Below are 23,892 nucleotides of genomic sequence, written 5' to 3'. Positions count from 1 at the left end.
AGATTCAGCAGCTCTCCAAACTCCTGGTCTTGGACCTCTGGCGGTGGTAGGAGACCCCAGTGTTGGACACCAGGAACTGGATGTTGGGAGAACTGCTGAGCCCAGTTAGACCAGCCATTGATGCTAGCACAAGAGGCGAGGAATTTGCCAGGTAAATTAACACAATGCTGTTCGGGAAGGTTGGTGGCCTGGGTGAGACACCTGTAGCCTTGATGAACTCTTTCCATGAGAGTCTAACCCCTGGTAAAACTGATGCTTTGATTCTGCTTTTCCCAGATAAAATTGGTGTTCAGTACTGTTCCTGAACTGGCAACATGTAGGTCAGGTGAAGCATTTAAAAGACCAGATTTCCAAACTAATACAAGATCTGGTGATGCATCTAGTGGATATCCCAAAATGGCCATGAAGCTCCAACCCTACAGCATATCGTAACCCGTAGACTGCTCCCACCTCATTGCAGACCCAGCCAAGCAGTTAATAAATCTCAGACTAGTTCAAGCTTTCCTCTACCCCCAGAAATTCCTCTCTGAGCATGGCTGTCCATCCATCGAAGCTATGGGAGATGGAACAGGAGATGGGACGGGAGGCTGTCAGAGACAATGCTCTGCTTCTCAGCTGCTGATTAAACTGGGATGACAATGCTCAGCAAAATGCCAAATTAATTAGTGCTAGCCACACAATCTACAGGTCCCTTTTGGCTTCAAAATTTTAGAATCTCCCAAATTCATTTTCACATACCTCACCAGCCTGACATTTTCCCTTGAATTTTCTGTTCCTAAAGCTGTGTCTGTCTTTAATAAGGATGCTTGTGCCATTTTTAGACACTGTGATCTTGAACGCATGACAGGAAGAATTCAGAGCCTTTCAGAGGGGATGGACTAATCTTTGGCTGATATTTAGCAGAGGCTTGCAGAACAGTGCACCACCTCCTGCTTGATATTGCGATGACCTTTCAGCTTCATTTGTGAGGCCATCTGAAATTTGCTTGATTTCAGTTCCTCTGCAGGACCTTCAAGCATATTTTTCATGCTGTGGTAAATCACACAACACCCAAATTAGCTGATTCTGGGCTTAAATAACACACAGAGATGGCAAAGCACTTGACTGGTATGGTGCGAACCAAGCTGGTTTATGGACCCTGTTTTACAGAGGGGACAGGAGAGGGGCAGAGGGCAACCTGGCCTGGGCAGCAGAGGTGGTGGTGGTGGGCATGGGGCCAGATCGAGTGTCTCTGACAAAAAAGTGCTCATACAACTGCAGGTTGCTGCCATACCATCCCTTTCCCCACTTCACCTTGGGGATGCAGTGGGAACCAAAGCCACCTTTTCCTCTATGGCCAGCCAAGGTCTCCTATACCGCCTGTTTGCATTTAGGGATATCATCCTGGCCATGCTAACACACCAATTGGGGTGTTACCATGGCTAGGAAGAGGAATCAAAGAAGAACAGCAGGGCTGAGTTTCTACCATTAGCAGCCTGGATACCCCTTTTTGCTTTACACATCCCGTTTGTCTCAGCTTCAGGCAGTTTTCTGCCCCGCAAGCCATACACATGTGACCAGGAACAGGAAGAGCTATCCCAGGAGCAGCTGGGTCAGCCCTGGGGAGGGGGCAGTGGATTTACAGACTATAAGAGAGCTCAATTCCATCTACATGTATCACTCCTGCATCTTAGAGGGTGAAGGCCCATCCTTCCCAAAGCATCTCGGAGCACCTTCTACAGTGTCAGCCCCAGATGTTCAGGAAGCCTTCAGGAATTTGTAACTTGACCTTTTTAGCTGGCACCATGACACCCCAGAGCTTCCCCCTGGCTCCAGTGAGGCATCTCTCTCTGCTCCAGAGCAAGGGGGAGACTATGCCTTTCCTGCCAGCAGCTGGGATGCTGAACTCCTCCAGCTTTGCTCTCTCCGACAAGAGCCTCCATCTCTCGCCTGCACCACCATAGCAAATGTGCCACAGGACGAGTGTGGCCCATCCTTAACAAACAGGTGATAAACCCAGGTGCTACTCCCAGCCTGGTCACCTACCTGTACCTTTTACCTTTGGCATAGCCCCCACCCAGCTCAGCCCATGACCCGTTGCACAGATGTTCTCCGCAGAGAGCATCCTCACAGAGGGAGCATCCCAAATCAACACAGGCTCCCTGTCCCCTGGATATATCACATCAGCCTGCACTTCCCACTGGAGTGAGGCCTGCAGCTGAGTACCATGGATGGGGGGAGACCCCATCCATGCTGGGCACCCAGCTGGATTTTAGCCATTCCCAAGGCCAGATGGGGTGCACAGTCACTGCAGGTAGCATGCAGCTGGGTCAAGCAAGGCAGCACCCCGTGGGCAATGGGTGCATTGGAGGAGACCCCTCAAGGGTATAGGGCCTGTGCATCCTAGTGAAGCAAACAAGACCAGGAGGGTGATAGTGATGGTGATGGGATGAACCCATGTGAGTGTGGCAGAGGGCATCACAAAATTTCTCACCAGTTCAGGGCAATCAGACCATGCCATGCTCTTCCCAGCAGCACACAGAAGCCTACCAAGAATGTGCAGTTCTGAAGTAGAAAAAAATACACCTTTTCTAGCCCCACATGTGACCTCCAAGCCCCAAGGAATTTTACTGATTGCTAAATTTAATTTATTTTGCTGTCTTCTCAGCTTTGCAGTGCTGGGCCAGTGTTGTTTCCATTACAACCTGATGGTGTTCAGAGAAGCTTCAAATTAAATATCAGTCACACATTAAGGTCAGGCAGCTCAGTTCCATTAATGGGTGGCAAGGTTCAGCCTCCATGTAATGAATGATGCCCGCGCCTCTTAATGATACCAGAAGAGGGATTGGGCAGCACCAGCGCACAGCAATTGGCACCCCACTGACACTGGGACCACACAATTGATTTAAAAAGTCCATTCATCTTCTACAAATCATGGCTTCAGTTTTCCTGACCTGTGACAAATGAACATAAGCCTCAACTGAAAGACAGAGCCAAGAGAGAAAGAAAAATAAAAACACAAAAAAAAAAAAGAAAGAAAAGAAAAAGCAAGAAACAGATTTCAGCAAGGTTGTTCTGTTTCAATTTCTGCCCCTCATTTTATGAGCAAAGTTAAAGGTTTTTTACCCTGCTGTTAGATTCCTGCTAGCCACAAAGAGGTCACAGGGGATTTAAAGATGCTTCAGGTTCCTCCTTGTTGCTGGACTCATGGGCTTTGGGTCTGGATATGCCCACCGCAGTCAGACCTGTAGGGTGCTATTCTCCACCTGGTTTTCACAGACCAGCAGCCACCAAAACTGGGGCCTCCTTGGGCTCTGCAAGCTGCCAAGAAGTGGCTCTGGGGAGCCAGCGTTTGCATGGCAGGGAAATGTCACCTCCACATCCCCTCTTGGCATGGCCCCATGGCCGCTGGCCCACTGCACCAGCAGTTTCTCTCCCTGCCTCTCCCTGCGAAGTGACATAGCTACTGTCACCCATGGGCAAAGGAAGATTTACTGCTAAAAATGTCAGAAAACACTTTTCCTACTCTTTAGCACAATTAACCCAAACCTGAGGGTGCATCCAGGTCATGTCTATGCTGGACCAGTATGAGCTGCGATTCCTTGTAGAGCCGGTATTATCAAAGCCCCATTTGGGATGCAAGGTGAGGATGTTCTCCACTGTGTAACACAAGAATGACTTGGAGAAGAAGTTGACTTGCACTGGGCTGAAATCAGAAGCTGCTCCATTGAAGCAGGATGAAAATGTTAGTAATTTGTGATACACAGAGTCTACACAGCTGTGTGCCCAACACCATCATTTCATGTGTAATTGGGGTGGGAGAGAAGAGGAGGTGGGGAAGAGGAGGAGATAGGACCTTAGGGCACTACCAATGCATGGAAAGTCTGGGTTGCAGGCTGGAAGCTGTCACATTGTCATTGCTGAGGCATTTGGGAGGTTTACAATAGCTCTTTTACTCTGTAAAATTCATCCTTCCTAAAGCAAAACATTTATTCCACTTGAGTACAAATAAGAGTTAAATATAGGCAGATCAGCTTAATAGTGTAGTTATGCTTATTAAAGTGACTGTAAAACTGACAGCAAGGCATTTCACATTAATTCCCTCTCAGTGGCTCCAAATCTGATTTACTTTGACAAATCTCCTGCTACTGAGAAGAGGCCACAAGGCTCCGCATCAGCTGCCAGACAGAGGTGGTGGATTCAAAAAGCCAAGATCTACCAGGCACACGAGGAAAGCAAACCTATTGATCTGAGCGGCTAGATAAGGAAGTCATATGGTTACTGTTGGCAGTTAGGTTTTCCCCAGATCATTATTTTTAAGCAGATTTCATAGAAAAGATGTGGCCTGAGTCACTCTTCCAACTGCTGTAATAGGTGATAACGAGAAAATGCGTTATCTTGGATTAAAATAAAATAAGGTTAAAATCATTCTTTAAAGAAAAGTCTATCTCCTTTATCTTTGCTCAGTAAGGAGCATGGAAAGGAGGATGAAATCTTGACATCCACTTTTCCCCATCCCCATTTACATTTCCCCAGGAACTTTACCTACCAAGCAGCAGACTCATCCACACTTTTCCTGTTCCCTGAATTTTACACCCAGTAGCCTGCAAGATGGATACCAGCATGTTGTATAGGGGAAGGCAGGAAGGTGGGAGACCAAAAGCCCTCACACAACCTTAGGGAAGACCAGAGGGTCCCGTAGAGCTGGGATCAGCATGACGTGCCCACACACCTCTTGCCCACCCAACCTACATGTGATGTTTGGGCACATGGGAGCATGTCCAGCGTTTTGGGGAGAGCAGGTTCCTGCTCCAGGCATTATATCAGCCCTGTGGTGGTTGGAGACCAGCCCCATGCAGATGTGGCTGTGCAAGTGGATCCACATGGAAAGTTCCCTTGTTTGGACTCTGGTGCTAAGCAGAAAGAATGTGTCCTACGTTGAGTTTTATGATGGGGAAAGTTTTATGGGCTCAGTTTTGCCCTCTGGGAGGTGGGAATTGGGGGAAACAGTCACTTTTCCATTGTGCTTTTAATCATTCAGTTTTGGGAAGATGCCCCAGGTGCAAACTGCACCCCTGCCTAGATGGCCCTGGGAGAAGGTGTCCTCCCAGGGAATGCTGGCCCAGGAGCAGACACCACTGAGGTGCTGTCAGCAACATCCTTGCACATATTCCAGCCTTGGCTGGGTAAGACCCTGAGACACCCTGCCCCAAGCAGGAGGCTGGAGACCTCCAGAAGTCCCTTCCCAACTTAAGTACTCAGCAACTCTTGTCAGCTGCTGGAAGATGCTCTACTGTGGTGGTTTTACCGTGCTGGGCAGTTAAACCCCACAACCGCTCTCTCACTCCCCCTCCTTTAGATAAGGAGGGGGAGAAGTAAAGCAAAGAACAACTCACGGGTTGAGATAAGGATAATTTAATTAAAGGGAAATAATTATAATAATTAAATAAAGACTACCATGAACTAAACAATTTAACTAAGGGGAAAATAAAAGGGAAAGGGGAAAAAGGGAGGAAAACAAACAAACAAAATAAATGAAAGCTATATGGAAGTGCAGAGGAAAGAAATTACTCTCTACTTCCCACAAATGAGCGATGATTGACCACGTCCTTGAAGCAAGGCCTCAACGCACGCAGCCGGTGTTCGAGAGGAGGACCGACGTCTTCTCAACGAGAGCCCACCCCTCCTCTCTTCTTCCTGTTTCCACCTTTTATTGCTGAGTGTGACATCACACGGTATGGAATATCCCTTTGATTGGTTTAGGTCAGCTGCCCTAGTGATGTTTCTCTCCTCACTTTTTTGCCCACCCCCTAGGAGGGTTAGAGAAAGGCCCAATGCTGTGCCACTGCTGCTCAGCAGTAGACACAACACTGGTGTGATAACACTGCTGTTCCAGCTACAAGTACAGAGTACGGCACTGAATGGGCTGCTGCCGGGAAAGTTAACATTCCAGCCAGACCCAGTACATCTACCAAAAGCATAAAGTGCCCACAGCAGCACGATGGGGCAGCTGGGTGTGTGCCTCCTCATTACAGCCCCAAAAGCACCAACAGCATGGAAGAGTATCCTCTTCCTCAGCTGCAAGGGGTGTGCTTGTGAATGCACACCCATGCACGGAGGAAGGCAGTGCACAGCACTTCTGCATCACGAGGAGTGCAGATTTCACTTAAAGCCTAGAATAAAAATAGTACCAGGTGTGTATTTTCCATTTATACCATCAGTTTGCAGCGTACCAGAACCTTGTGTACCAGGCAAGGCAGGAATAGATACGTCTTGTGTTTTTTTGTTTGTTTGTTTTGTTTTGTTTTTCAGTGCTAACTGCTGAATCCCAGAGAAGACTTCTGCCTGAATTGAAATAATAGGGCATGAGTGATACTAACCCATGTAATGTCTGGTGGTTGGTGGTTTTGGCAGATATCAAGTAGAAGAGAGAAAAGCAGCAATTATAAAGGTATATTTCAGATCTAGCCCAGCTCTGGAGAAAAATACCAGCTGTTCAAGCCACAAGCCCTGTTGACTCCACAGAGCTCCCAGTAACAAACAAAAAGGAATTAAAGTTGGGACCTGAACTTTTAAGTTTACGTTAATTAAAGCCTGCTGTTTCTAGGACATTGCTGAGCTGCATTTCTAAAATTTATCTCGTGTTCTTTGAAAAAGATAAACTACAAAGTATATAAACCCATCTCTCCATTTGGAAGAAGAAGCATTTTGACCAAGCAAATCAAACCAAGCCCAACAAGGAGGTGCCGGCAGGCTCAGAAGTCACTCATAATTTGGCAGATCTGCAAACATACAGCCCAGAGAGGAGACCACGGGCTGTCCCCAAGCCCTGAGTACCCTCGTGAAGAAAGCTCAACTTCTGACATTTCACAGTGGGCTTGTTCTAGTTTTTACAGTAACAACACAAGCTGTACAGATGGAAAACTTCCTCCCAGGGCCCCTGGGTTCAGGTCATTTACTCTCCTGCTTTGACAGTGTATATGAGTTTCTGCTCTGTGATTTGGAGAGCTGCACGGCAGCATAGCCCCCACTAGCATTAACCTGCACACAGTTGTAAAGGCACAGATGCCCTTGTACTATGGATGCAGCTCAGGCAGAGTTTCATTTTCTCAGTGAAGAGCTGTGTCCAACTTAACCAAGCTGCCCAGTCCTTCAGAGCAGCTATGCTTGTTGGACAAGTATCCATTTCACTTCATTTTATGGAAACACAGCAGTGACCACCCCATCCCCTGCCCAGCTTGGATGTGGTGGAGACCCACGGTTCTCCAAGCCACACCAGGGCTCAGACAATTCCTATCCCACAGCTGCAAGATTTCCAGGATCTCTGAGCCCTGGTGAGAGCAGGACACCAGAGGTGAAAGTCCCCTTCTATGCTGGGAAGGCCTCCTGTGTGTGTTTACACAGGAAAAGCAACTCCCGTGCCTTAAGGGCTGTGCCACAGCCAACCCAAACCCCAGGGAGACGTGAGGAGCAGACCCCAGTGGCAGGTGTGAATATGAACAAAGCACTTTTTCATTAGCCTTTTGGTGCCTGAACCTTGGCAAAAAAAAAAATTGCGTTTCCATGTTGCTGTTGTGTTCTGGGCTTTTATCCCCCCTCCTTTTTTTTTTTTTTATTTAAATCACAAAGTCTCATTATATTTGTTGGCCTTCTCAAAGCTCCAGCTCCCTGGCGTGATGCGGGAGTGTGTGCGTCATGGCATTGCTAGAAACAGACTTGGGCTTTACACTGAAAAAAAAAAAAAAAAGAAAAGCAACCAGGAGCTGGGTCTATTCACCAGCCAGAGAGGATCATTTTGGCTCTGGGGGCAGGGTACCACCTCTGCACACCCACCTGCTCATTTAACTTACCTCCGGTGGGCTGCCTTCAGAGAGGACTCCCCAAGGTCCTCTGCAGTGGTGGCAGCTCCAGGTGGGCTTAGTTGTTGGGTGCCCTGCCACTTCCCTCCTCCCCATTGCCATCCCTCTGCCTGGCCGTTGCTTGAAGGAGGGACTCACCACCAATTTGAGGCTCTTTGGCTCTTGTGCTGGCCTGGATGCCACCTCCCACCAAGGGACGTTGCTGGTGGTTTAGGTTTCTGCAAAGCATTTCCATCCCTACATTTCCCATTTGAATTGCAGGGATTTGGGAAGGGGCCCTCACTGCCTCCCTGCTCCCATCGTGGAGACCAAAAATCTGTGACCAACAATGCCAGCATGCCAAAGCCAGAAGGTGAAGGAGAGGCAAGGCACCAGTGCCCCGTTTGACATGGTGAAAGAGCAGCAGCACTTTTGCACAGGTATTTTATAAAAAGCACCTGTCAAAACCTTCCCCCCTAAAAGCAGCATTTTCTAACCAAGCCTGGAGATGAGAGAAGTTTTTTGGAGCAGCTCCTAACTCAAAGCCAGTCTTGGGTGCCTGGACACCAGAGTCACCATCAGCCTTGTTCAGCTCCAAGAGTCCTCCTCAAGGGCCCTTCAAAGAAATGCCATGTCCATGAAGTCACACATTGCCTTTTCTCCACTTTTAGGGAAATGCCTGCTCCTTGCACCATTAATGGAAGAGATGCACAATAACAGCTCCACTGGAGCCCTCCAAGGAAAATGAGCAATGGGCAGCAGCACCATCAAAGCAAATAGTCCCCCAAAACATCACCCCAAGGTGAGGCATCCCCAGAAGCAATAAAATTCAAAGGAGGCTTTTGCTAGACCACAGAGTCCCTGCTTGGTGCCTTTTGCACTTCTAAACTGTTCAGAGCAGTTTCTTCAAAGCAGAGAAGAAAACCCCTGGTTTCAGTTAGGTCACAGAGAGAGAAATGTTTGCCAAAATCCATCTGAAACCAAAGCAGCTGGCCAGGCTCATCACCTCAGTGGTACGTCTGTGTGAAGATGCAAGCAGCCCCTTCCAGACAGAGGTCTACTGATGCCAACCATTGCAGGGCTGATGGTCCTTTGTCAGGGAAGATGCTCTTGTCTCACTAAAATGAAGGATTTCATCTCTTTTGAGAGGTCTTCTGCACAGAGGTACCCAGACCTCCCCCTGCACCCACACCTCAGGTGTCACCTCCAAGCAGGGAGGAAGACAGGGACATGGTGGCAGGGCCTGGGGTTGAACCACACTTCACGTCCAGCTTCTCCTTCAAGGGGAGACCTCCTCCAGAAAGCACCAGGATTTTGTGCATGCTGCAGCTCCAACCCACTGTAGTAGCCCTCATTTTGGGGGCACCCCTTTGCTCCTGCAGCTGTGACGTTGGCACGTGCAAAGTTGTCTTCCCTCAGTTATTCATGGAGACATCCAGGTTCTTCTCCAAGCTACTTAAATCCTCTTACGAACACCTCCCCACAGGCACATCCTCACATCGAAGGGTACCAACATGCCCCTAATTGCCTCTCCCCATAACCACATCTTCACTGCTTCCAGTTTTGCTGCGAACCCTGCTCAGCTTATGCTCGTTTTGCTCAGCTCTCTGTGCTTCCAGATTTTAAGGCTCCCGGTAACTCCTCACAAGCCCATGGGCCGACTCCATGACTGAAGTGGGTGCTCAGTAGATGGCAGGCCCAGAGCAGAAAGAGGCAGCTAGGACACTAGCAGCCAGGACAGTTTTAGGGCCCCAGCCTCATAGGGCTCTGGTGGGGACATTTACAGTCCTGGAACCGAGGCATGGCAACTTCTCACCTAGTAGATGGCAAGCGTGCATCTGTGCTCAGATATAGGGCTATGGGCAGGGGGGATTTTTATTTCCCAGGGCCATTTCCCTCTTGTTAATCAGAGGGAAAGGAGAGAGAACTCCCCCCATCCATCCAGAGGCTGTCCTTCAGTTTGGTACTAGTCTGGTAAGGAAGGTGCAACGTAACTAGGATAAAATCAGTGACAGACCCTTCATTAATTATCTATCTTTTCTGATTAATAGCAAGGGCTTGGATTTATTATTTTTTTTCCCAGCTATTCCATTGTCAAGCAGAATTCTGCATTGGCACACTGGCAACACAGAGCATGCGTTGCGGGAGCAATGTATCCACAGACTGAGGGTTGATATGGGATGGGAAAAAAAAAAAAAAGTATTTATGTTAAAAAGCCCCCATGTGCGCTAGGGAGAAATCCACTCACTCAGATGTCACGATGGGGGGGGAAAGCAAGGAAAAAAATCTAAACAGCAGGATTTGACAATAAATGGGAAAACAGCAATAGAAAAATCACACTAGGTTAATATAGGAAAACTAGTTTCTTTATTGAGAGATTGTATATTAGTATTAGTGGAATCATATGTAACAATGTCATCATGCACACAATACCAAAAGGCAAGGCCCACCATGCTATGGAAGGGCAACAGAACAAAAGCAGCGTACACTAAGCAGATGTATAGGCTACAGCACATTACATTTCAGCAGGGTATGTCTCTACAGAGAGGTTTACATCAGAAACTAGGTAATGTAAAAAAAATACAGACCATGCTTTAGTTTTAGTACAAGAAAAAAAGGTAGGGATAAACAACCAAAGGGTATTCGGTACAGAAAACTACTCACAAAATAAGAACAGGAAGTAATTCAGCACAGCAGAAAATAATGTTATCCCTGGTTAATGGAAATCCATTTTGCTAGTGGGGGTGGGGGGGGAGGGCGGCTGAAATCAGGCTTTATTTTTTGGGGGCGGGGGGGGCAATTGCAATCCCACCCCCCTTCTTTTACGAATTGCACCAAATCGCAGATGCCCCCTCTCCATTGCTTTTTTTTTTTTTTTAAATTATTATTATTTTTTAAAAATCTTTTCGGGGTTTCGGTAGCGGGACCCCCCTCCAGCCCCCCCCCCAAAACCCAGCAAAAGAAATCCCCCGGCAGGGATTTACAGTGCCATGTCCTCAGCCACACAAGATGGGGGAGGGGGGGGAGGAGGGCACAAATGGCTGGGGTGGCCACTAGGCTACGCGAGGGGTGAATTGAATAACAGAACAACGAAAATAAACGGAAATCAGTATTTAAAAAATAAAAATAAGAGGGATGGATCTACGGAAGCGCAGGCGGGAGGGGAGGGGCGGAGGAAAAAAAACCAAAAACGTTAAGGGGGGAGGGCCGACTTAGGCTCGGGGAAGTGGGGAAGGGCCGGGGGGGGAGCGGAATGGGCGCGGCAGTGCGCCGCGCCCCCGCCCCCCCGTTCGGGCAGCCCCGGGACGCGAACCCGCGGCCCGTCGCGGAGTGGCGGTACCTCTGTTGCGCACGGAGCCGAAGACGGGCAAGACCAGGAGGCCGACGTGCATCAGGACCATGTCGTGCCAGGGGCTCCAGCTCCCCGCCGGCACCTCTTCAGCGGCGGCGGCGGCAGCAGCCGGACCACGCTCCCTACGTGCGCGCGCGCACATACACAGAAAGGCGGCCGCCGCCAATGGCAGCGCGCCGCGAGCCCGCGCGACACACCCACTGATGGGGGGAGGGGGGGCGCGGCCTCGTGGAGGCTGAGGGGGCGAGGGCACGCGCAGCGCGCAGTGAGCACACACACTGACTGAGGGATGGGGGGTGTGACAGCGTGGCCCCATCCCAATCCTAGTCCCCATCCCTGTGACACCCGGACCCCGCTGGTCCCAGACCTATCCCGTGTATCCGCACACTGTATCTGGAGAATGGAAAAAAAAAAAAAAAAAAACACAAAAATCGACAATTTCCACACGTTTCTACCACTTGCCCCATAGCCAACTGCCTGGGGTGGCAGCTGGTGGAGGTAGTCAGGGCCATGGCGTGCACACACACACAGAAACCCAATTCACAACCCACTCGCACCACTGAGAGCCTTCCCATGTGACAAAACCCATCAGAAATAAACTACCTTATCTGGCTGGAAATGTAATGGATTTTATTATTGTTATTCCTACTTCCATGGGGACTGTGGGAGGACTGGCAGACGATGAGGCCCCCAGTTTAGCATGGTGCAATTATACCTACCATCCTTGCCGTTAGTGGAGGCAGTAGATAGTTTAGGGTTTCCCAAATGCAGCTCAGCATGGCACCACCTCTTGTGGTCTGCAGGACCTGGGCACAGCTCCACTGCTTGTCTACAAGTCCATTTAAAATGGCAGATCTCAGCTTGCCAGCACCGTCTGCCCACTGCGATGCTTTGTGGGGAAAACCCGAGTGCAGCAGGGGCCTAGTGGCCAAGTGCTCTGCTCAACCTGCAGGGACCAGCAGGGAGGATGGGACAAGGGGACGCTCTTGGAGAAAATACCACAAGGAGGCTGCTTGGGCAAACAAACAAAAAACATCCCAAACAAGATAATATTGTTTAAATAATACACTCTATTTTATTTTGTCTTAAAATAGTTTAACCTTTATGCTACAGACTTGTTTCAAAAAACAGAAGGTTTCATCTTGCACCAAAAATATATATATTTATATATATATATAATGCTCTGTTTTATTATTTTTTTTTTTCTCCAAAGACCATTAAATACTAGATGGAAAATGAGAACTAAGTAATGAGTGTCAAGAAGAATCAAAATTTTTTAACTAGAGTTGCACATTTTAAACATTTAAATTCTAAGCAATGATTTGCCTTTACTACAGAAGATTCCAAGTTTACACTCCAGCAATTCAGGAACTGCTAAACCATGAAGGGCTTGAGCCAATGCACACTGAAGCTGACGGAAAGCCCCACAATCAGCTCCAGTGGGTTCTGGATCAGGCCCTAAGTGCATTGGTTCTTAGTCATACAATGGCTAACATTTCACTTTCCTGCTGAGAAGAGCAAAACCATCCAGGCACCTTTTGCTCTCTTGTAAAAAAAAAAAAAAAAAAAAAAAAAAAAAAAAAAAAACCACTTCCTAGCTATCCAGTGATTGTGGTTTTTGGATCACTACCCTTTCAAATATGTTACAAATAAAAGAAAATAATGTAGTGTTTTAAATAAAATAAAAAGAAAACCTGCATCAGACTACAATACGAGTTGTTTAAACAAACACAGTGCACAATTGGAGGAAGTTTGGTTAGGACACAGTTGCTTTTATATATACATGAAAGTCATATCATATACAAACTGAAAAACAGATAGATAGTTTGCATTTTTAATGGAAGTACTACAAATGGGTCCCTACAGCTTGCTTCAAAACTGATCTTTAAACGACTTGATGAAACAGCAAAAAACAGCCACACTAAATCAGTGTTCCAAAGTTACCTTACAAGCACGTGTGCTAGCCCACCAAAATGACAGCCGAGTTACGTGATGAAAACATGAGGAGAAAAAGATCAACAGCCAATGCTGTTAGAGCGTCCTGACAGTGCAGGCTTTTTTTTCCCTACTGTAAGGAGCGTGGGCTCCACTCCTCCCTCCTGCCCCGAGAAAGAAACCTGTCACTAGAAGCACCACATACATTGTCTGGTCATGCAATACACTTATCACAGCTCAATGTTTTAGAAAGCTTTAAACTGGAAGAGCAATCCCTTACCTAATTGTTCTCTAAAGTGCAGTCATAACCTTTCTGCTTATTAAAGAAAAAAAAATGTTTGTTATTGACTATACCACCACTGCTGTTTTTTTTGTCTTTTTTTTTTCTTTTTACATCATTATGTAACAACACAGGTAATTGACTTTTGATGGTGTTTTGTTGTTGTTGTTGTTTTCTGCTCACAGAAAAAAAAAAAGGAAGCCAAATATATTTAAAAATGAGCCAACACAAAAACAAAACAGAACCGTGTCCTGACTACCCCCTGTTCAGCATCAAATGGGAAAAGTCTGCTGAGAGAGCTGTAGAACATTTCCATTTGAAACATTTGAATACAAAGGAATATTTTAATTGCACAACAGACATTTAAAGTGAATATCATCTTGTTTAAGTCTAATCTTTGGCTTTTGCCTTGCAAAAGGCTCAATATGACAGATAAGGGCCAGGAACTTCCATATACGCTACAGAAACTAGAGCCCACTGAAGCAAGCGGTTCCACTGATTTCAGCTGAACAAATATTCTGGTAGAAAACATTTCCTGGATCATACCCTAGAAGCAATTCCAAAACTAGGATAAGAGACATGACCTAAAGCCAGGAAAATGGTGCAGATCTAGTTAAAGAAAAGATCACAACCTCAGGCCCTCATCTTGCAACAACCTTTAGGACAGAGTTTGAAGCACTTGAATGCTCCCATGAGTTTCAGCGAACTGTCAGAGCTTAACAATACACACCTGCTGAAGTGCTTTGCTAGTTTGGGGCTTTACATGTTTTTTTTTTTGTTTTTTTTTTTTATTATTTTTTGAGATGGTCAACGAAGCAGATAAACAATAGAAGAAATGAGGACTAGGAGCAAATATGTTTTGTTTTTCTTCTTCCCCTACTCCAGGTAAGATTCAGAAATAGGTAAAAAGCTCAGATACATTTAAAAAAAAAGAGGGATGTTGGGACTTTTTATTACTTTTCATTTTCTTGTGCTTTTGTAATAATTAGCTGCTAGAAAGTTTCTACTATGACTATTTTAAATTATAATAAGCTGTGGGAAATGATCAGTGAAACATAATAGTCAAGTAGACAGAAGACTCAGCACTGTGAGAGTGTAAACTATAAATTATATTGAAAATAAAAGTCCTTTAATTAAAAGCTGTTCAGTGCATATGCTATGGGCCTTTTGTATTACAGACAGTTCCTCCTGCTGGTAACATAAACACATCAGCTTGGGTATAAATACTCTCGGCCCAGTTTTTGGAAGTGCTGAATACCCACAGTTCCACTGAAATCAGTGCAGACACAGCATTTCTCAAAATCACTGATGCTCACACAGGAAAACACTAACTTCTACTAACAAACCCAATATACTGATAAATGAAAAATGTTCTGAAGTTGGAGGCAGGAAAGGGTGGGAGGACAACTTTGTACACATTTCCTCAAATTAACACATACAAGTTAGCAACTATAGACGTGTTTTAAATTTGGAGCTATTGGGTCTTCATTCTGGGAAGAATCCTTTGAGAAGGCAAAAAAAAAAACATTTTAAATGATCTTAAAATTATACTACATTCTTATGGAAATGAAAAACTTCATGAGTTTGAATTTCATAACACCAGGAATAGGGCTTCTGAAGCTGAAGCTATAACAATGAACTTCTGTGCCACAAAGGGAGGAGGGATGAGGACAGAAACACAGTGACACCGCATTACAGTAGATATTTGCGTCTGGTATCTTCATCCAAAGTGAGGTCTACTACTTCTGGGGGCGAAGACCAATTCTGCTGGGGAGTCACAGCTGTCCATGATTGTGTTTGCTGAGTGTTAATGTACCGTGAGCCTGAGCCATGCTTCCAGGAAGACACACTCTGGATCACGCCTGCCCTAGGATGCACACATCTGTAGCAAGGCAAAAAGCAAAAAGCATTAAAGCTGCTATTGAATTCAAGCATGAGATTCTTAGCTTCAGTGTTTTACCACTTAGGCATTTAATTAACAAGTCCCTCCCCAAAATTTCCTTGGGGCTTTTCCATTTGTAGATCTACATCTTAAATACCCACTGATCTGCAAGTTCACCATGCTGAGACTAGACTTAAATTCATACTCAGGGGCAGAGCTGGGGAAGGGGCTGTTGGGGTTTAAATTCTTTTTAAGAACTCAATTCTACCAGTGGGCATAAAGTGATGTTCCCCACTAAATATGTGCATGGATCCCCAGGAACCTGAAGAGTTTTCTGCCCCATCATGTGTACTATGCCATGCATTATTCAGAAGCATTCCGTTTCCTGCTAGCAATTTTACCCACTGAAATTTTAAAAAGAGAAAAATTGAAAGCAAGGCTTGATGAGACAAAGAGAAAAGATAACTTTCTATATGAAATCAAAACTGTGTTACCATAAGGACATAATGATACCTTCATTACAATAATAAAGCCATTACACTTGATTTTTCTTCGGTCATCTTAACTAAACATTACAAACATGCTGGGAAATGCTCCCTGCTAACAGTACAGCCCCACTTCAGCAAAACATGTAGGCTTTCAGTGATTGCAGTCAATGAAACTAAATCGTGTACTTAAAGATAAGCACACACTCAAGTGCCTTGCTGAAGTGAGGTACATGTCTACTTATTTGCACAGTATTTTTATCTATTATATTGATAACAGATAAGTGACAAATTAAGTACAAGCCAGGAACAACTAGAAAAAAACATAACAGAAGACTTGGTTTGCTCTATGAAGTGATGACAAGAATTACTGGAATCTTTAAGATGGTCACTCCATTCATAGCTGGAAATATTAAACGAGCACTAGTAAAACATTATACCTTCTGCTCCAAAAATCGTTTTGCTCTTGCAAGCACCGGTGGCAGCTGCAGCTGCTCCTGACTGAATACATAAGCAGGAGATTTGGGGCTGCTGGGGTAACCTTTTCCATTCTCTTTTTGAAGGCATGTGAACTGTATTTCAGGCACCCACGTATCCTGCACTGGTCAAATATTCCTGACATTTTATTGACTTTAATTCAAGGTAGCACAATTTAGTTTCTCCAGAACGCCTTAAGTTATGCTATTTTTTTTTGGTCTCTGCTTAGAGAAATAGTTTCATGAAATAGGATGAAAAATTTCATTCTCTGAGCTCTAACTTGTCAGAATACAAATGTCAGATATGCTATCACTAGTCGGTCGAGGGAAGTGATTATCCCGCTCTACTCTGCACTGGTGCGGCCTCACCTCAAGTACTGTGTGCAGTTCTGGGCACCACAGTACAAAAAGGACATTAACCTGTTGGAGAGTGTCCAGAGGAGGGCGACGAAGATGATGAAGGGCCTAGAAGGGAAGATGTATGAGGAGCAGCTGAGGTCACTTGGCCTGTTCAGCCTGGAAAAGAGGAGGCTGAGGGGAGACCTCATCGCAGTCTACAGCTTCCTCACAAGGGGGAGTGGAGGGGAAGGCGCCGATCTATTCTCCTTAGTCACCAGTGATAGGACCTACGGGAACGGTGTCAAGCTGAGGCAGGGGAAGTTTAGGCTGGACTTCAGGAAGAGGTTCTTCACAGAGAGGGTGGTTGCACACTGGAACAGGCTCCCCAGTGAAGTAGTTACTGCACCAAGCCTGTCTGAATTTAAGAAGAGACTGGACTGTGCACTTAGTCACACGATCTAAACTTTTGGGCAGACCTGTGCAGTGCAGGAGTTGGACTTGATGACCCTTATGAGTCCTTTCCAACTCAGGATATTCTATGATTTTATGACTCTAAATGTTTAAAGTGAATTATTCTGAAAAGAAACAGGAACACAAATAATTATTTTGGTTTATGTATTTGCATATTCATACTATAGACAGACTAAGACAGCTGCTGGCAACAATATTTTTTTAAATTCCTCAATCGGGCGATGTGGGAACACTGTCATGGGAACTTATAGTCGTCCTGGTAGCTTGGTTTGCTCAGCTGCAGAAAGCCATGGGATCTTTGCTGTTTCAAAAATCCCTCAACACCGAAACACCTGAGAGAAACTGAGAAACTCTAAGCAGCGACCCGGACACAGAAATCGCGGGGAGACACAGGGAAAATCGTGGTGAGACGGGGGAAAGTGACGTCATCGCGGTGAGACGCGGGACATCCGGGATCGAGTTGCTACGGGAGATCGGAGGCGTCAGTGGACAACGGCAGACGACCGCCACCGTGTGGCGAGTTGGCACATAGCAGAGGGGTGGAGATCACGACCCTGCAGCCCGTCTGACGTAACCATGGAGGAAGCGGCTGTGCAGCTTCTCTCTAGCATTCTCTCTATGAGGGGCGTATCTTGCAATGTAAAAAAGATCAAATCCTTGGTACACTGGGCCCAGAAGGAGGGTTTTCTAAAGGAAATCCTTCTAATTTTTAGCCCAGATGAGTGGCGGCTTGTAGGAGATCATTTAAGGGATACAGCCATCACAAGTGGAAAGTTGGATAAAGATCTATGTATGACCTGGCGTGCAGTGCTTAACACGCTGTGTGGTATGAAAACCGAATGGCAGCTGGCTATGGTGGCGGTGCAAGCTTTCTCAGTACCATCTGGGACTGACAGACTGCCGAGTATGAAACCTGAGACTTCAGGAATTCAGCTGACACGATTTTTATCGTCGGTTCCTGCACCCACCCCGGTTCGGGGTATGACCTCTCCAATAAATCAATCAGCGGCAGAAATAACTGAGGGACTATCCGAGCAGAGTGCTGATGGGGAGTGGGGGCTGCCCTCCCCACCCCCCGCACCGGAAAATCTTGATAAAGCTGTGCTGCCAGCATCTGTGCCGCTGCCAGGCAGCAATAAATCCACTCGGGATGCTTTGACAATGAGAGGTGCAGCAGCAGCTTGCGAAAATCGACCTTCACTGAAGGAGCTGATGGGTACAGTGCAAGGAAAAGAAGACCTGATTAACAGACTGCAGACTCAGCTAGCAAAACAGAAGCAGCTGAGGACTGAGGAACTCAAAATTGCTCAAGAGAAAGCTGCCAAGATCAAAGAGTGGGTAACATTTAAGTTGAGAGAGCTTGAGCTAGAAAACTACCACCTGAAAAACTGTAATCAGAGGCTGACAGAGCAAATTGAAGCCCTTCAGGATACATTGCAAGGTATGACCAGCATTTCTCCCTTTAAATCTCTTTGGAGCTGTAATTCTCTGAAGTCCAGAGCACCACAGACTTCTTTACCTGAGAAGATAGACCAGAAATCTATGCTTCTTGCACCTGGTTTCAGGCAGCTATGTCAAACAAGACCTACCAAACGTGTCTTCTCTACAACAAGCATCGTCCTTGCCAATGACACCTTCAATGAGGATGGAGAGGACAAATCTCTGCTTTCTCAGAACACACTGAAGCTCATGTCTGACCCATCAAGCTGGAATCTCTCTGCAGAAAAAGACCTATTTTCAACCATAATCTCTGAACACATCTTAGGGTGCTCTGATCCTGTGTCTCTGCACCCTCCAGCTGAGCCCACAAAAACCCTTGAGGCTTTGACTTTCCGGTCTTCACTAGAGGGAAACCACTGCACTGTGAGCGCCTTGCAACAAATGTCTTTGGACGGAGCCGGCTCCTCTGATGATCTGAGTGCCAGGTTCTGTTCCCACCACCTGGATTCCACTTCCTCAGGAGAAATAATGAGCATGCTTGAGGGCACCCTCCAGACTGCTGGGCCACCCTTGGCCATGTCAATGTCGGCTGTTACAGCAGGTTCCATCTGTCCAGGGAGGGAATGTGGCCTTGGAAGTAGTATGACCTTTCCAAAAACACGGACTCCCAATGCACCGAGAGACAGTATCCAACTAGCCAAGAGACATTACAGCCAACCACAGTCAGGTGCTGGTTCTTTCCATTGTGTAATGAGCTTAGAGGCTAGCACCTTTCAGCCCCAGAACCACTCAGTCATTCAGTGCTGGCAACTCCTGGCTTTATGTGCTCCTCTGTTCCTGCCACAACATCACTTCCTCTGGTACATCAAACAGCACTTCCAGCGCCATGCAGACCCCAGGAGTGAAATAGGCAAGTATGCGATCTACTGCCAGAGATCAGTGGACTGCACTGTGCAAACTGGTGAGCGAGAAGCCAAGCCCTCACGGATGGAGATTGTGTCTCCTGCTGAGAAATCCCTACCACCACTCACTGCCCTTCAGCATCCCGGTGCACTTTATGAATGGAACCTACCAGGTTGTAGGTTTTGATGGCTCCTCAACAGTTATTCATCCATTTGCAGTGATTGGTCAGTGGCAAAAAGAAAAGGGGGAGAGTAAGGGGCGACAAAGACAGAAACAGTATCAGGAGGATGCCACTGACACTAACAGCACGGGTAATAGGAGTAGTATAAGTGAAACAGGTGATGGCAAGGGTGGAATGATAGGGCAGCATTTTCAAGTTCTGGAATGGATTTTCCTACAGATTCGGCCAAAAATGAGTGTTCCATATTCTCCCACGGGCCAAGTGATGGTTGAACGATCACACCAGGTTTTAAAGGAGCAATTAGTGAGACTATGTCCTGGTTTCAGTTAGGACAGAGTTAATTTTCTTCCTAGTAGCTGGTAGAATGCTATGTTTTGGCTTAGGATGAGAAGAGTGCTGATAACACCCCGATGTTTTAATTGTTGCAGAGCAATGCTTACACCAAGCCAAGGATGTTTCAGCTACTTGCTCTGTCCTGCCAACAGGCAAGCTGGGGGTGCAGCAAGAGCTGGGAGGGGACAGACCCAGGACAGCTGACCCAAACTGGCCAAAGGGGTATTCCATACCATCTGACGTCATGCTAAACAATATATAGGGGTGGCTAGCCAGGGTGGGGGGGCCAGCTGCTTGGGGTTAGGCTGGGCATCGGTCAGCGGGTGGTGAGCAATTGCACTGTGCATCACTTGTTTGTACACATTATTATTAGTACTATTATTATTATTGTTATTATTACTTTTGTTATTATTATTTTCCTGTCTTATTAAACTGTCTTTATCTCAACCCACAGGCTTCACTTTCCCGTTTCTCTCCCCCGTCCCAGAGAGGGAGGGCGGAGGGTGAGCGAACGGCTGCGTGGTGTTTAGCTGCCGGCCGGGTTAAACCATGACAGTCTTTTTGACACCCAATGTGGTGCTCGACAGGTTCAGATAACGACAGATCTGACCAGAGTGTGTTAAACTAAAATTGGTATAAGTATTAGACCTGCTTAATAGTTGCCAGTCACAATGCTGATTGCTTTAATCTTAACTCTGCTGCGCCTGTTTTCCAAATTGAGTATTATAGCACATTATTTTCCATATGTGCTCTCTGTCATGTTGTTTCTCCTGCGGGCCCTGGTTTCAGGTCATTATGGTACTGTGCGGTGTAACACTGGCTTATGAGACGATGAAATATCTGGTCATGACTCTAACTTGGTATTTGTACTCAGTAACGTCATCAACTCTATACTTTGGAAACTGTATCTCAGAAACTATTAGGAATTATACCTGTTGCCTTTTTTCATCAGGGAGTCAATCTGTGGAGGGGAAAGGGGAAGATATTTTTTCTTACTCGTTCACTCTCCCTTTCTTTTTCACCACCCCTTTATCCTCCTTGATCACTCTGCCTTTCTCCTTCACCACCCTCATATCCTCCGAGCTTGTTACAATAGTTCTCCAAGATACTGAATATCCTTGGGATACTCAGACCAGCATGTTCTTGTTGTTATGCCTCCTGAATGTGCTTCAGGTTTTGCTTAAAGTTAAACAACTACTTAGGAATCTCATCCAGAGATCTGCCTGGAGGCAGTATAGTTGTGAGTGCCAGGGAGTATGGGAGGATATGGGCAGGCATCTAGAGCAGTGGGCACCTCCAGTGTTTTGGAAATTCACCCCTGAACACCTGAAAAATCCTCAAAAACTGGCAGAATGCTTGAAAAAAAGGTGTCATGACTCTGGCAGTTCCAAAGTAACACAAATCATTGTAACGTGCTGGGGCCTGGCTCATGCCTATTGAGCTGCCATTGATACTGCTATCAACTTAGTGACAGACCCTGCGGCTACTCCTAGTCCTCTGACAGGTCCACCTACGATGGACTCTGCAGCCGCTCCAGCTCCTGCAGCCGCTCCAGTTCCTGCAGCTGCTCCAGTTCCTGCAACCGCTCCAGCTCCTGTGGCTGGGTCAGAGAAACGAGCTGTAGCATTGCAAGTTGACCCTGCAGAGGGTATTCCAACCCCTGTGGCAGACCCTGTAGCTGGGTCAGAGAAACGAGCTGTAGCAGTGCAAGTTGCCCCTGCAGACAAGGTGAAAAAATGGTATAGAGATTCAGGTCGTTTAGAACGCAGAGAGTCTTCTGCTAAATCTAGGTATAGAGACGACGATGCTGGGCCATCAGGGATTCAGGAGGAGGAAGATGAGGATGCTGAAAAATCAACAGTAACTACCCGAAACCTATACGAGTGTGAGCTACGAGATGGGCGAAAAGATTTTGGTCGTTGTATAGGTGAGCAGCTGTCACCTGGCTGCTCCGGTGCTGGGACACTGGAGCCAAGTGTGTGGAATTAGACGGCAGGGAAGCCAGGCGGCTGGGATCCCTTGCTAGAGACGCAGGCATTGACAAAGCAATTGCAGATGGAGCACAATCTCACAGCCTCTGGAGGCGTCTCCTGTCAGCTGTGAGGGAAAGGTATCCCTTCAAGGAAGAACTTGTATGTCTACCAGGCAAGTGGACCACTATGGAGAAGGGAATCCAGTACCTGAGGGAATTAGCCATACAGGAAATGATTTATGAGGACCCAGACCTCAGACAAACATCCAGAGATCCAGATGAAGTCAGGTGTACATGACCCATGTGGCGGAAGTTTGTACGGAGTGCACCTTCATCATATGCCAGCTCATTGGCAATAATGGCCTGGAAAGAGGATGAGGAACCCACAGTGGATGAAGTGGCTAAACAACTCCGGCAGTACAAAGAAAGTCTCTCCTCTTCCTTACAGGCCTGCGTCTCAGCTGTGGAGAAACTTTCTGAAGAGTTCCACCAACTTAAAGAGAATCTATCTTCCTCCCCACCTGAACAAACTAGTGTCCACCAACCAAAAGAGAACACTTGGGAGAAACTTTCTGAAAAGGTTCACCAACTTGAAGAGAGTTTATTTTCCTCCCCACCTGCACAAAGCAGGGTATCAGCTATCAGGGGTAAGCGTTCATCTGCACAAGGAAGACAATATGGTGGGTACTCACCCCGTGCCACCCTGTGGTTTTACTTACGAGACCATGGAGAGGACATGAGAAAATGGGATGGAAAATCTACCGCGACCCTAGAGGCACGGGTACGTGAGTTGCAAAAGAAAACAATCCGGAAAAAGGGATTCTCTGAAAAGTTTGCTGCTCCAACTTCCAGCAGACAGTCCTTCAAACACAGAAACGAAGAAGATTCTGACCAGGATTAGGGGGGCCCTGCCTCCAGCCAGGGGGAGGAAAAGGACAATCGAGTTTATTGGACTGTGTGGATTCGATGGCCTGGCACGTCAGACGCACAGAAGTATAAGGCTTTAGTAGACACCGGTGCACAATGTACTGTAATGCCATCGAGCTATGAAGGGCCAGAGCCCATCAGTATTTGTGGAGTGACAGGGGGATCTCAGCAGTTGACTGTATTGGAGTCTGAAGTGAGTCTGACTGGGAATGAGTGGCAAAAGCACCGTATTGTGACTGGCCCGAATGCTCCGTGCATCCTTGGCATAGACCATCTTAGAAGAGGATACTTCAAGGACCCAAAAGGGTTCCGGTGGGCTTTTGGCATAGCTGCCTTAGAGACAGAGGACATTAAAGAGTTGTCTACCTTGCCTGGTCTCTCAGAGGACCCCTCTGTTGTGGGGTTGCTGAGGGTCGAAGAACAGCAAGTGCCAATCACTACCACAACTGTGCACCGGCGGCAATATCGCACTAACCGAGACTCCCTGATTCCCATCCATAAGCTAATTCGTCAAGTGGAGTGAGTGGAGACTAACAGTTTACTATTGGGGTCTGAACGAAGTCACGCCACCACTGAGTGTTGCAGTGCCGAATATGCTAGAACTCCAGTACGAACTCGAATCGAAGGCAGCCAAGTGGTACGCCACAATTGATATCGCTAATGCATTTTTCTCCATCCCTCTAGCAGCAGAGTGCAGGCCACAATTTGCCTTCACTTGGAGGGGAGTCCAATATACTTGGAATAGGCTGCCCCAGGGGTGGAAACACAGCCCTACCATTTGCCATGGGCTGATCCAGTCTGCACTAGAGCAGGGGGAAGCTCCTGAACACCTGCAGTACATCGATGACATTATTGTGTGGGGTGACACAGCAGAGGAAGTTTTCGAGAAAGGGAAGAAAATAGTCCAAATCCTTCTGAAAGCCGGTTTTGCCATAAAACAAAATAAAGTCAAAGGACCTGCACGGGAGATCCAGTTTTTAGGAATAAAATGGCAAGATGGACGTCGTCAAATCCCAATGGATGTGATCAACAAAATAACAGCTATGTCTCCACCAACTAACAAAAAAGAAACACAGACTTTCCTAGGTGTTGTGGGGTT

The 23,892-nt window shown here is 46.7% G+C and overlaps 2 protein-coding genes across 5 annotated transcripts in view; both read right to left on the bottom strand.

The window, feature by feature from the left end:
* LOC309889453 (E3 ubiquitin-protein ligase ARK2C-like) overlaps positions 1-23,892 on the bottom strand; it is a gene marked incomplete at both ends in the record, with an annotated part of 125,320 nt that overhangs the window by 39,244 nt on the left and 62,184 nt on the right. For all 3 annotated transcript variants that reach the window (XM_082782311.1, XM_082782309.1, XM_082782310.1), the window contains one exon: positions 11,158-11,218. In XM_082782311.1, the coding sequence (XP_082638437.1) occupies positions 11,158-11,218 (61 nt within the window). Of the gene's footprint in view, positions 1-11,157; positions 11,219-23,892 lie in introns of those variants that run through there.
* LOC309889441 (protein ARK2N-like) overlaps positions 15,077-23,892 on the bottom strand; it is a gene marked incomplete at both ends in the record, with an annotated part of 45,783 nt that continues 36,967 nt past the window's right edge. For both annotated transcript variants that reach the window (XM_082782289.1, XM_082782288.1), the window contains one exon: positions 15,077-15,266. In XM_082782289.1, coding sequence (XP_082638415.1) covers positions 15,077-15,266 — 190 coding nt within the window. The remainder of the gene's footprint in view (positions 15,267-23,892) is intronic.

This window comes from Aythya marila (genome assembly GCF_965140915.1).
Source record: "Aythya marila genome assembly, chromosome: W".
In the NCBI taxonomy this organism is placed as follows: Eukaryota; Metazoa; Chordata; class Aves; order Anseriformes; family Anatidae; genus Aythya; species Aythya marila.
The sequence above is the reverse complement of the archived record's forward strand: the minus strand, read 5'-3'. Positions and strand labels throughout refer to the sequence as shown.